Source organism: Lacerta agilis, chromosome 6 (assembly GCF_009819535.1).
Source record: "Lacerta agilis isolate rLacAgi1 chromosome 6, rLacAgi1.pri, whole genome shotgun sequence".
Taxonomy (NCBI): Eukaryota; Metazoa; Chordata; class Lepidosauria; order Squamata; family Lacertidae; genus Lacerta; species Lacerta agilis.
Genome location: NC_046317.1, coordinates 95,116,098 through 95,129,239, shown reverse-complemented (window position 1 = coordinate 95,129,239; position 13,142 = coordinate 95,116,098). Strand labels below are relative to the sequence as shown.

The window sequence follows — 13,142 nt, the reverse complement described above, 5'->3', positions numbered from 1 at the left end:
GCGCTTCACTAGAGGTGCCACGGATGGAGAGGGAGGCCAGGGGTGTTGGGGGTGGGGGTGGTCCCTTGAGGCTCCTGGCCCCTCACCGACGTGTCGGGGCTTCCTGCAGGTGTGATCCGGACGGCGGTGGCCAACCTGGACCGGGAGACGCAAGACCGCTATGAGGTGGTGGTCCGGGCGACGGACATGGCCGGGCAGCTGGGAGGCCTCTCGGGTTCCACCACTGTCACCATCGTCATCACGGACGTCAACGACAACCCCCCACGCTTCCCTCAGAGTGAGCTTGGGCCACCGAGGCCGCGGGGCGGACGGGGGAGGGTGGCAGCAGCTGGCAGCTCCTTTGTGGGGGGCAGCTGTTGAGGCAGAGCTGCGTGCCCCACTTGGGCTGCCTTGGCAGTGGGTTGCTGGACCAGGCAGCGGGATGGGTCCTGCCAGCTGGGCACTGGGGCCACGTTGCCTGTGCCACACATACTCTCCTGGTGCCAGGCTGAAGTGCCCCTGCTTTGAGGGTGCAGGCTCCATGCCAGCTGTGAAGGGGTGTGTGCCCCCAAAAGCTCTAGTGTGGGGTAGGCAGATTTACATAGGACTTTCTTTTATTCCCGAAATCTCAGAATCAATGACTTGATGCCAAATGCAAATCCAGGATTAGGCCAGTTGGGCAGTTTTTAGCTTTATAAATTATGGGTAAAATGCAATGAGGTCTCTCTGCAGAGCAGCAGAACATTTACCCCTCCTCCCCTCTGAAATTTTACAGAAAACGTCCCAGTTCTTTTTCTCCCTAGAAAATCCACACCACTGCTTTCTTGTTGTTGCTTTTCTTAAATGGAAGTTTATTAAGGTAAAGAAAGAGAGAGAATATATGGGGTGGGGGTGGGGGGATGAAAGACCGTGCTGTCAACTCTGAGCACATTGGCAATGCAAGAAGCACCAATGTGTCCACCCAAGATGGACACCCAAATGTCGAAAGGGATGTCCAGGTGAAAGTGGAGTTTACAGAAAAGAAAAAAGTGGGTGCAGATGTAGTCAGGACATTCAGGCCCTCAGGCAGTTGCCCGGCAGACAGCAGGTGTTTATCCTTCCAGTCGCTTTGGGACCCAAAGTGCTCCTAAAGTCCACTTTTCTCATCCTGCTGTTAATCCCCCGGCCATGGGGATATGATTTGAAAATGCACAAACATCTGCAAATATCCGGGATTGCTGCAATACAAAAGTGATGCAGACCCAAAGGGAAATGCCACTGGACCTGCCAACATCACGACAGGGCCAGAGTCCATCCGAATTAAACCGTCCCTAGAGAGACATTGTGCAATAGACCTGGAATATCAATTTTTGCAGAATCTGTCTCAGTTTTAAAGCTACTGAAATGTTCCACGTCTATCGCAGGGGTTGTCCCATCCACCTCAAACTCCTTGTTCCATCTGTGGCCACATCCCTGGTCTGAAGACGGGGGGGGGGGGGGGGCTTGGAATTCCCCATTACCCTCTGGATGTGACCCTTAGAAGGAGGGGGGGAGAACCAGTCGAAGCAGGTCTTCCTTTGGGGGTGTGTGTGTGATGTGAGTGTGCCGGGGCTCGGAACCAGCGATGGGGTGGCCCTTAAGCAGGCAGACTTCCTCCCCACGAGACCCTCACCCGGCCTCTCCCTTCTCCCCCCCCCCCCCGCAGAGATGTATCAGTTCAGTGTGGTGGAGACGGCCCCCGTGGGGACTCTGATCGGGAGGGTGAAGGCCGAGGACTCTGACGTGGGCGAGAACACCGACATGACCTACCAGGTCAAGGACGAGGAGGGGCTGGGGGCTTTCCGGGTGACCACCGACAGCAACACGCAGGAAGCCCTCATCTCCGTGCAGAAGGTGAGCCTGGGGGGTGGCCCTCGGGGGGAGGGGGCTTTCCTTCTCCCCTCCTCCATCGCCTCTCCTGCCCCAAGAAACAGAAGCTGCAGAGGGAGACAGCTCAGCCTGCGTACTGGAGTGGGGAGGGGGTGGGGTGGGGACGGGACTGACGGTTAGGGAGCAGCTGGGTGGGCTGGGAAGACAGCAGCCAGCCATGCCCCTCTTCTGGGGGGGGGGAGGTAGCAGCACTTGAGCCGTGAGGCTGTGGCATAACCTCAGAGTAGTGGATTAGGGCCCCCCCTGCATGGCACCGCCAGGAGCCTCCTTTCCGTCTTGTGGGTGTTGGGGGAAGCTGGGGTGTGTGTGTGTGTCTGGCCACAGCAGGGCCTCAGAGGAGCTGCCCCAGCATTCACGGTTCAAATCCATGCATTTCTATGGGTTGCCCCCATCCTTTCCTCAGCAGCAAAGCCCGGCACAGCCTTGGGGGCTCTTTCCTCCTGCCTCCCTCTCCCTCTGGTTTCTCCAATTGATTCCTGGTGAGTTCTGGATGCCTCCCAGTCCTGTTTGGTTGGCAGGACCCCCTCTGCCTGGGAAACGGGGATCTCGGGACTCTTCAGCTTTTTCAGAATTCGGAGCATGCCAGCCCGTCTGCGGGATTCTGAAAGCCTCCATCTTCTGAGAGTGTCTCACGTTGCCATCACACTGGGCCCCCCTCCTCCCCCATGGAGGAAGGCAGGCAGGAGGCCGAGAGATGCCTGCTGCAGAGCCAGCCCATGGGCCCAGCTCTGGCTTGCCTGCACTGACTGGCAGCCGCTCTCTGGGGTTGCCCCCTCCCAGCCTTGCCGGGTGCACCTGGGTCCCTCGGCATGCAAGGTAGCTGCTCCCCACGGAGCTCTGCCCCCTAAAGCATAGAGCCGCTTATCAGTGCCTCTTTCCAGAACTGGCCCCAGAGGACCAGGCTGGGCACTGCCCCCCTTAAAGGGGTCTTGGGATTGCCCTTTGTGGGTCAGTTCCTTCCTCCAGCCTTTTGCAAGAGGGTGGCGCCCCTGGCTCTCACCTGGCTTTCAACCTCGGGTGGCCAAGGGCTGGGGCAGGGCTTGGGAGAGCCTGGATGGTGTCAGCCCACTGCTCACCCCACAAAAAATCCTCTTTTCACTGCAGCCTCTGGACTTTGAGGCCCAGAGTGTGCAGACAGTGGTGGTCGAGGCCCTGAACAAGTTTGCGGACCCCCGCTTTGTGGACCTGGGCACCTTCCGGGACCAGACCATCGTGCGCGTCTCTGTGCTGGATGTGGACGAGCCTCCAGAGTTCCAGCCCCCCGACGGCCTGATGGAGGTGCAGGAGGATGCGGTGGTGGGCTCTTTGGTGGGCATGGTCACGGCCCTGGACCCCGACGTGGCAAACAGACCCGTCCGGTAAGGAGGGCTTCTTCTCCGTCCGGGAAATGGGCGCGTGGTGCCGGGAGAGGAAGGAGGTAGGGCAGGAAGGGGGGCAGTTACAAAGGCAGGTGGGGTGCATGGGCAGCTGAGGCAGGAGACCCCAAGGGGAGAAGAAGGAGGAAGAGGCAAGAAGGTTCTGGGCACCCAAGCCTGGGAGGAGGCAGAGGAGGAGGGATTCTGGAACCTGCAAGGCGGCCGTGGGCTTCATGTCGCACAAAACTCGGCTTTTGAGGAGAGGTTTCTGCAAAGGTTTCTTGTCCTTTGGCAAGAAATAAGTTTCTAGGTTTCTGTGTAGTTCGTGGATCTTCTCCTTTTTGCACATATCACACACATGCGCATCTTGAACCACTTCCTTGCCTTTTCATGAACATTCCTGAAAATCTCCTGGTTGTGCAATCGGTGCTAGATTATATATCCCAGTTGTTGGGTTTCTGCTTTGAGTGGCACCTCCGTGGCACCCCTGTTTGTGTCTCAGGAGAGGCAAAGGGGTCTGGGGATGGGGCAGAGGGGTCCAGAAGAAGTGGGCAAAGTCAGCTGGCTGTCAGAATGGCCGGGCTCTGGGTGCCAGCGGAATACCAGAGGCATGAAGGAAGACGAGGTGCAGGGGTTCTGGTGGGGGGAGGCAGACCCAGCTGCTCTGCTCCGGTTCTGGGGGTCAAGCGGGAGTAGCCCAACAGAGCCCAGGGGGCCTCTGATGTGCCACAGGTGAGCAAAGAGGGCACATCAGCAGGCCCTGTGCCCAGGTGGACCCCCACCCCGTCACCTCTGTGCAACGTTGGCGCTGCCCTTCCCCAACTGGTCTGACAGACGGGGGCCGCTGGAGAGAAGCCTTTCCTCTCTTCTCTCAGAAGATGGTGGACTCGCGTTCCTCAGAGGTTTTTAAGCCGAGGTCGGATGGCTGCCTGCCAGAGATGTTTCAGCTGTGATTCCCTAGGAGGAAGGACGGGCCTCCCCTCTCGTCTGTGCCCAGGACAGGGCCCTCCTCCCTGCTGGAGCCCCTCTGCTGCTTCCCCCCAGCTGCCCCAGCGAAGGCGGGCGATGCAGAGCTGCAGGCTGGCACTTTGTAGAGACGCTGTTGCTCCTTGGCACTCGCTGGCGACACAGACATGTGTTGGGCACAGGCAGTTTGTAGACTCCCGCGACGCCCGAGAGCGTCAACCTGCTCTGGCACAAAGGCGGCAGGGAGGGAAAACAAACACCACAAAGAGCTTTTCATGCTGCGCTTGAAAAGCTTCCCAGAGCCCAGCAGCAGCCGCAGCAGCAGCAATAGCAATGCACGTGCCAGGATGAACCCCTCGCTCGGCTGCCGCCACTGCCTTTGGGGGTGGCAAGGAAGGGCTGAGGCAGGCGAGTGCCAAGGAGAGGGAGGAGGAGAAGGCGCTCTCTGCTCTGCCCAGCCAAACAACAGGTGATGCCGTTGGGAGAGGGAGGAGGAGAGGGAAGCTGGCGACACCGGCAGCATCCCAAGCAGAGGCTTCCTGCTCTGGCTGCCTCAAAGCCCCCCCCCCCCCCCCCGGCAGGAACCAGCTAGGCATGGGATGGGGGGCAGATCTGCTGTCTTTGCTGATGGGGCCACAGCATGGTTTAGCTGGGCAGGGCAGGCCTCGTGGGAGGGAGCTGCTGGAGGGGGCACCTGGGACACGTGAGGGCTGAGAACTCCCCCTTTGCAGGGGGCTGGGCTCTGTGGGGGCAGAGAAGGGCACCCTTTTCTGTTTGTGTATCTGTGACGCTGCTGGCAGGAAAGCTTCCATAGAAACACCCGTGGAGCATCTGTAGGTATTTTGGACCTGCAGGTGAAATGTCTGCCTCTGCTGAGCAATGCCTTGCAGGGGGTTGGACTAGATGACCCCTGGGGGTCCCTCCCAGCTTTACAATTCTGTGAGTCTATGAATCCTCAGTTCAGGAGGGTTGGCAAGACTGAGAAAGAAGCGAGGGGGCTCGTGCTCTTAACCTCCACTGCGTGGTTAGGCGGCAGTGAGGGAAATGCACTCTGCACATGCTCAACCCCGGCATGAAGTGGAAACTGGGGGCTCTGCGGCTCTGCGGGAGGCCTTCAAGCTGAACCATGACCTGGAAGCAGCTCCTGGGGCCAAACCCTAGGGGCCCTTGGTTGGTGCCAGTGCCTACTCCTGTGCCTTCTTCCCTCCGAGGCAGGATTAAGCCCTGTGCTGGGTGCAGAGCAGCTGAGGCCAAGGTCCCCTCTGGACAGGCCAACCCTCTCCTCCCTACCGTCAGCCGGAAATAGCATCTGAGACCCCCTGGGCGGCAGCCCCACACGCAAACACGCCATTGCAGACAGCAGCAAAGCAATTTGGCTTGTTTCATAGCCGGATAAAAGACGATAAATCCCCTAGAGACAAACTAGACCTGATTGAAAATAATCTCGCCAGCCAGGCAATTAGGAGGGCGAGTGGAGAGGCAAGGGGGCCGTGACCTGCCGCCTCTGGCCTGGCACCGCTGGCACAGCATCTCCCAGCAGCCGCGCCGGATGCCGCCTGGCGTTTGCCCCCCCGTCACCCTGGAGGTGGGGCTGCCCTCCTCGGCTGCTTTGTGGGGGGCAGAGGGAGGGGGCAGCCATGGGGGTAAGGGAGGGCCAAGGAGAGGGAGACAAGGCAGAGGGAGAAGCCACAAATGCCTAGTGGAGCTTGGCTTGCGGGCAGCGGAGGGCAGCCGGGCAGAGACCGCCCTCTGGGGCTGCTGCTGGGAGGTCAGGCCTGGCCCATCCAGGAGGGTGACTGTACCATCGCCTCTGCCGCAGAATCCAGGGGGCGGCTCCAGTAAGCGAAGCTTCGGTGGGGGCAGCAGGGTGGGTGGGCACACATGGCACATGCACAGAGCAGCAGCTTGCCTTTTTGCCCCCGTTGGGGCGGAGGGAGCCCATGGCAGGAGGCACAGCCCAGGAAGCACCAGGAAGCGCCTGGCTGAAGGTGCCTCCCAGGAGGTCCTCGGCTTCTGTTTGGTGGGAATTGTAGTGGGAAGGGACCCCAAGGGTCGCCCAGTCCAGCTCCCTGCATTGCAGGGGAAGCCGCTCCAGCGCTATGGGGCTCTCGCGAGGCTCTTCTTTCCCGGGGGGGGGGGCACTTGTGGGGCTTTTCTCTCTCCTGGGGAGGACGTAACACTCTGCAGTTGTCCCGTCCCCCCTCGCCTGGCCTTTCTCTCTGTCAAGGGCGTTTGGAACCTGTATCCTCCTGTCCTCTGCAATATTTACAGTTCCTCCCGGCTTGTGTCATCCTCTGCGGATTTGACGAGGGCCCCTCGCTCGGCGCTCCTCCATCCGAGTCATTAACTTTATTGCGGAGGAAGAAGGAGGAAGCACAGCTCTGCAGACAGATGCCCACCCGGCCTGGCGGGGGGTCGGAGGGGCTGTGCAGGGTGGGGCTGGGGGCTGGGGCTGGTTCAGGAGCACCTGGCCGGTGTGGGGTGCCGCTTTTTCAGGGAACTCATCCACAGCACGGATCCGAACGGAGGTTCAGAAGCCTCCAAGGCCTGGCAATCTGGCTTCCTTTGCATCTCCCCTCTGCTCTTTTCTGGGCCAGTCCCCTGGCATCCCTGGCACAGAAGCCGGACCAGGATGCCCGTGACCCCTCTAGGCCAGCATTCTTTTGCCCCAGAGTCCAAACAGATGCCATTGTAGGAACTCTACAAACAGCTCTTGAGCCCCAGAGCAACTCTCCCCTCCTGTGGATTCCAGCGACTGGCATTCGGAAACCTGGCTGCCTCCGACTGTGAAGGCAGAGCGTTGCCATCCTGGCTAGGAGCCATCCAGAGCGCCCCACCCCCACCCCCCACATGAAAGCTTCCAGGGGCTGGAGTCCAGTGTCAGATGTGTGCAGTTCCTTCTTTATTCCCCACGCCAGGGGAGTTTGCGTGGAATGTGCCACTTGCAGTACCCTCTGAGCCACCTGTATGGCTCTGTGATCTGAGGAGGGTGATCCTCCTTTTCCGGGTTCTTGCCTGGCTTGGACATGGTGTCTTCTCCGTGAATGAATGAACATTGGCAAGTTGTGGTGCCCGTCTGAAAGTGGCAGTGAATGAGAGCCGGTGTGGGATGGGCATGCCGGTCTGTTGACTGGGCAGGTTCTGTGCATTAAGCACCTTTGGCAGCATCTATTGACAAGTTTCCTTTAATGGCTAAATTAAAAGGAGCAGGTTTCTAGTCCTCCTTGTGGCTGAAATCACAGAGGAAGAGGGGTTGACCAGTGGTGGAGGAAGCCTCTCCGGCAGCTGTGGCAGGGTGCTGAGGGGCGGGGCAAATTGCCCATAGGGGTGTGGCAAACTGCCTGGCTGTGCATGTGTAGCATGCATACGGATGGCGCTCAAGTGGCACCCATACCGACGGGGCACGTGTGCCCTCTGCCACCCTACAGCTGGGGGGGGGGAAGGCAGCGGGTGGACAGTGCGGAGCCTTCAGGTGCCTGTGACGCATGGCTTGGGTGCGCTGCAGGGCCCACGGTGAGTGCCGCCTGCCATTTTGTCACCCCTCCTCAGGGGGGCATTCGGGGCGGCCCGCATCCCTCGCACATCAGGGTCCCAAGAGCTCCATTGCCCCATGTGCCCGCCTCCCATCCCTTCCTTGCATTCTGCTCACAGCTCTCTTTCCCACCTGGTGCCCAGGTACGCCATCGACCGCAGCACCGACCTGGAGCAGATCTTTGACATTGACCCGCTGACCGGCGCCATCGTGACCAGCAAGGTGCTGGACCGGGAGACAGCCGGCTGGCACAACATCACCATCCTGGCCATGGAAGCAGGTGAGTCCGGGGGGGGGGGGCAGGCAGGCAGGATGGAGTCAGCCCAGAGGGTGCCAAGAAGAATGAGAAGAGCCCTGAGGCTGGAGAAGGGCAAAGGGGCACGTCTAGACCTGAAGCATCTGTTTGCCAGGCGGGGATCTTGAGGGAAGAGAGAACAGCAGACCCTCCCTGGTGCCAACGGGAAGCAGGAAGAGGCAAGCCGGCGGGAATACTAATCTGAGCTGGGATGCGCAGGCAGGCGGTGCTTCTGCCTCTGCGGCTGCCACAGTTGACGTGGGGCCTCCTGGGGAGCTGCATTCCCCCCCCCCCCCCGCCTCCCTGGCCTGCCTCTGGGGCTGGCGCCTTAGGCCCCCTTTCGATGCCCCCCTGAAGGAAGGCAAAGCCAAAACCTCATGGCTGCATCAGCACAGGGGGGAGTGGGCAGGATTGGGAGGGAGGGGGCAAAGGAGGAGCAACACCCCCTGCCCCCCAAGCCCTTTGGGGGGCTTCCAGGAGGATTGTTAGCGTCCCACCTTTAGGCAACTTTCTGATGGTGAGAAATGTTGGCAGCAAGATGGACTCTTGGAAGGTGGAGAATTCTCCTCCAGGTGGCCTCCTGTGATTCCTGCATTGCAGGGGGTTGGACTAGATGACCCTGGGGGGTCCTTCCAACTTTTAAAGCCATCCAAGTCGGTGGCCATCACAGCTTCCTTAGTTTCACGATGTGCTGCATGAAGAATTTCTGCTGAAAGAGGAGGGCAAAGGCTGCTTTCCTCGCTGTCGCAGTTGCAAGATCTTGTCCATGAGACACTGCACGTTACTGCACGGTGGTGGGGCAGGCTGGATGTCCTCTGGGTTCCCTTCCTTCTGAGTCTCTGAGCCTGTGCTGCTGCCTGGCTGTTCCACCCCACTTCCCCCCCCCCTCGGCTGCTGCCTCCTCTCTCAATCACCCTCCCTCTTTCTGCAGCACCCAAAATTGCCCAATTGCTGCACCTGGGCGGGGGGCTCCCCTGGGCTCTGCTTGTGGGGTGCCCACTCTGTGCTGCCCTCCCCTCCCCACACTCCCCTCCCTCCCTCTCTCACCCACTTCACACATAGCCTTCTCCCCCCCCCCATTTTCTCTGCAAACCAGACTGGTCCTTGGCAGGCAGGCAGGCGAGAAAGATGGTATTTTTGGGAGCCCTGCAGGAGGCGGCTGTAACTGGGGGGGGGGGAGGCCGAGGTTCAGCACCAAGCAGATGGTGGGGGAGAGCGAGCGGCTTGGCTCCAGCCCCCCCCAACCACCCCCACCAGCGGGTGCTGCTTTTGGCGGGGGTCCTGAGAGGACCTCGGCTCTTGCGTTCCTGCTTGCTACCCCCTCCTTCCTGGTCCTCCTCGGCTGTCTATATTTTTTGGGGGTGGGGGGGGCTGCTCTGTTCCATCTCTGCCGCTCTCCCCAAAGAGGAAGCCCAACAGCTTGAATGCTGCTTCCCCAAACTTCAAACAAGGACGGCAGGAAACAAAGGCAGGCTCCCAGCAGCCGCAGCCTTTGATGCCTCCCTCGGCTGGGTCTCCGGGGCCTGGGCAAGCGGATTTCGGGAAGGGCCCTGAGACAGATTCCTTTCCTCCTCCCCCCCCCTTCCCTCTCCTGGCAGAGCTGGCTGGCTGGCTCTGCTCTGCCAAAGGAAATCTCTTGGGGTGGGAGGGGAGGGGAGAGCAAGGAGTTAGCCAAATGAATATGCTAAATATGCGTGGCAAGTGCAGGTAGCAAGCAGCACCTGTCTGGAGGGGGAGAGGGAATGCTAATGAGGAGGAGCCCAGAAGATGCACCGCATTTCCTGTATTGCAGGGGGTGGGACTAGATGGTCCTTGGGGGACCCTTCCAGCTCCACAGTGCTAGGAGTCTGTGTCCAGGGGAGCCGCGGCTTCTGGGAAGGCCCTCTGGAGAGGCTGCGCATGGTGCGTTCCAAACTTGGGAACTGCTCTGGGATCTTTGGATAAAGGACGGAGTATAAACTGAATTATTATTCGGAATAAGAATGCAGCCGGATGACTTGGAAAGACGATCAGACCAAGGCACGGAGGACCTCTCAGGGCTTCTTGGACTCCCCAGGGGGCAGGGGCTCCTCTTGCAATGGGGTCCTGGGCCTGCTGTGGCTCCAGGCCTCTTCCTGGCCTGCCCGTCTCCTCTGCCTCGGTAAAGATCTCTCCCTTCATCGGAAATAAGAGCATCTGTCCTTGCCGTCTGGGCCAGAGTTAGGCCCTTGCTGTGCCCCTAATGGACTGTGTTCTTCACAGCCAGCCCCATGGCAGGGATGTGGGGTTCAGAACTGTTCAATAGGTCCAGTTGTCTTGCAGGGGGCCTTTGGGGGGTCCTCTCGGCTGGGCTTGGTGGGACATGCACCTCTCCTGCATCGAAAGGGGGTTCGACTAGATGACTCTTGGGTTCCCTTCCGACCCACAGGGGCTTCTTCCCCCACAGGCCTCGGTGCGGAAGGGCTGTGCTGCCCACCCCCTGCTCCCATTGCGTGGCTGGGGGGGGGGGCTTCCCTCTCCGCCCGCAAATGCAAGGTGACAGGAATCAGAAGGGCCGTCTCTCCCCACAGCAGCTCCCATTTCCAGACCAGTCAGCAGCCCCCGGCGGGCGAAGGGGCCTGTCAGGGCGCATTAGTGCCAGTGCGGGGCGGGCACCTTCCCCACCGACTCTCCTCTCCCTCCGTCAGGAAGTTCTGACTCATCCATTTTAACTGTCCAGACGCTCCTGCCAGGGACATTATCCGGAGCGCTTTGTAATCATGAAATATTAATGGCGGATATTGAATTTAAAGCGCCATTTATGTCGGGATCCTTTGCTGGAAAGGGCAGTTGTAAAGGGGCGGCCTTCAAAGTGGGGGGGGGGGGGCGAGGGAGAAAGAGGGAGAGAGAGAGAGACAGCGGTGGGGGAAGTGTCAGCATCTCCCACCCAGGGACCCAACTGGCCCCCTGCCTTGCAAAGGGCTTTTGCCCTAAGCAGGAACGTGACCCCTCCCTCCCTCTTGGTGCTTCAAAGGCGGGGGGAGGATGATCCCAAATGACGCATATCTTCCCGTGACTGCCCAGGAGCCTCATTCCGTCCTGTGCCCGTTCCTGCTGGTGGGGGCGCTTGCTGCTCATTGGGTCTCAACCCCACTTTGGCGCAATTCAGACACGCAGAATCGTAGAGTTGGGAGGCACCCCAAGGTCATCCAATCCAACCCCCACAATGCAGGATTCGCAGCTAAAGAATCCCCGCCATAGATGCTCACACCTTTTGCACCCACATGCAACCGGCGCTTCTGGGTGGGCCTGGACGCCCAAGGGTGCCTCTTGATCCCCCCTGGGACCTGCTTCCTCCCATTTGACAGCCCTGGGAGGCCCCTTCCTCTCCGGTGCCCAGGGCCCCCCGAATGGTTTGAACCTCTGCATGTGGGGAGGGTCATGGCCGGCCGGCCAGCGGCTGCCCCATCTCTGGCACTGGCTTGGTTCTCGATGGTCCCGAGTCACAATGGCCCCACTCTGGCTCCCCAGTCCAATCCTTCTGAATCCCAGAGGCTGGAAAGTGCAGGATGCAAAGGGACTGCTCTTGCATAACCTCCAAGTATCGCGGTTTTCCAGGGACAGTCCCGGAATTACAGGAGCTGTCCGGTTTCTGATTTGATCCCAGAATGTCCCGGTTTCCCTTTTTCCTCCCCTCCATGTCTCCGAGAGCAATGAAAAGTGGAGTGTGTGTGTCGGTGCAAAAACAGAGTCCAGTTTATATTGAAAATAAAATCCCTGCACCAAATGAAGGAAACAGTGAAGCTGCCATAAAGAGCCCCTCCTCTAATTTCAAAGGAAAAGGTCACCAATCTGCTTTAAATTCTTTAATTGCAATGCTTGAGCAGCCAGCCCTCCTCAGAAACACCTGGCGTTTTTATTCCTTTCTTGTAAGCGGAGCCTGACACTGTCTACTCGGAAGTAAGTCCCACTGTAGTCAATGGAGCTTACTCCCAGGTAACTGGGTAAAGACTGGGCAGCTGTTTGCTGCCATCCGAAGCAGTTCAATAGGATTTAATGCATGGTATGTTCCTGACCATTCTCACAGATTCCATTGTTGTTGTTGTTGTTGTTGTTGTTGTTGTTGTTATTGTTATTGTTGTTATTATTATTATTTTATTCCCCCACCTTTCCCCCCCGACAGGGACTCAAGGCATCTGACAGCTATTTTTTTCTTTCGCGCCATTTATCCTTTCCCTCGACCTCCAGGTATACGGCAGTATATAAATTCAATAAATAAATATTTTTTTTCCTTTGCAACAACCCTGCGAGGTAGGTGAGGCATCGAGGTTGCCCTTGGCTCAAGGCGGCAGGTGTAGATGGGCGAAGATCCAGCACGGGAGAAGCTTCCTGGTGCAGACTAGGGTGCCCCTCTTTTCATCGGAGAAATATTGCAGGGCTTGCGGCTCTTGTGCCCCCATTCTGGTTGCTGGCCGCCGTGAGAGCAAGATGCTGGGCTGGGTGGGCGCCTGGCCTGATCCGGTGCGCTTTGCCTTCTGCTCTGGCTTGGTGCTCTTTGGGCAGCCGAGAGCATTTCCTCGGGGATGTGCGGGGCCAGGCGCAGCACGAAATGGGACTGTTGAGCCCCGAGAGCCTCACTGAGTGTTTGTGCAGATAAATCTTCATCTCCCGCACAAGCTGTTTACCTTCCTTGGGCTAATATTAGGGATTCTCTTCCTGTTTTCTCCGGCGCTCATGTAAAATGATGGGCCCTTGACTGCTGTGTCCACTGCTGGTAATTGAGATGATAAATCTTCCTGCCGGAGAACGGCCAGAATCGCAGACGGAGCTGGACCGCTCCTTAATTACCCTCCTGCCGCTGAGCCGGGGCAGCGCAAGGGGAGGGGAGGGGGCCAGAGGGAGGGGAGCCCCTCTTTCCGAGGGAGATTCCTCCCTGGCAAAGGCTCACCTGTGCCAAGGGAGAGGCGGGGGCCAGGATCCAGATGCACCAAATCTGGTCCAGCCGGTCACTTTGGTGGCAGGGCAAATGGGGTTAGAAGGAACATGGAATTGGAGGGTTGTAGGGTGGGGAGGGACCCCAGGGGTCATCTAGTCCAACCCCCGGGCATGAAGGAACTCTGCTAAAGAATCCCTGGCAGATGGCCGCCCG

At 59.2% G+C, this 13,142-nt stretch overlaps 1 protein-coding gene across 1 annotated transcript in view; it reads left to right on the top strand.

Moving 5' to 3' along the window:
• Window positions 1-13,142, top strand: part of CDH22 (cadherin 22) — a 55,855-nt gene that overhangs the window by 27,638 nt on the left and 15,075 nt on the right. The window contains exons 4-7 of the mRNA XM_033153935.1: window positions 110-277; window positions 1,664-1,851; window positions 2,992-3,245; window positions 7,884-8,020. Of these exons, the coding sequence (XP_033009826.1) occupies window positions 110-277; window positions 1,664-1,851; window positions 2,992-3,245; window positions 7,884-8,020 (747 nt within the window). The remainder of the gene's footprint in view (window positions 1-109; window positions 278-1,663; window positions 1,852-2,991; window positions 3,246-7,883; window positions 8,021-13,142) is intronic.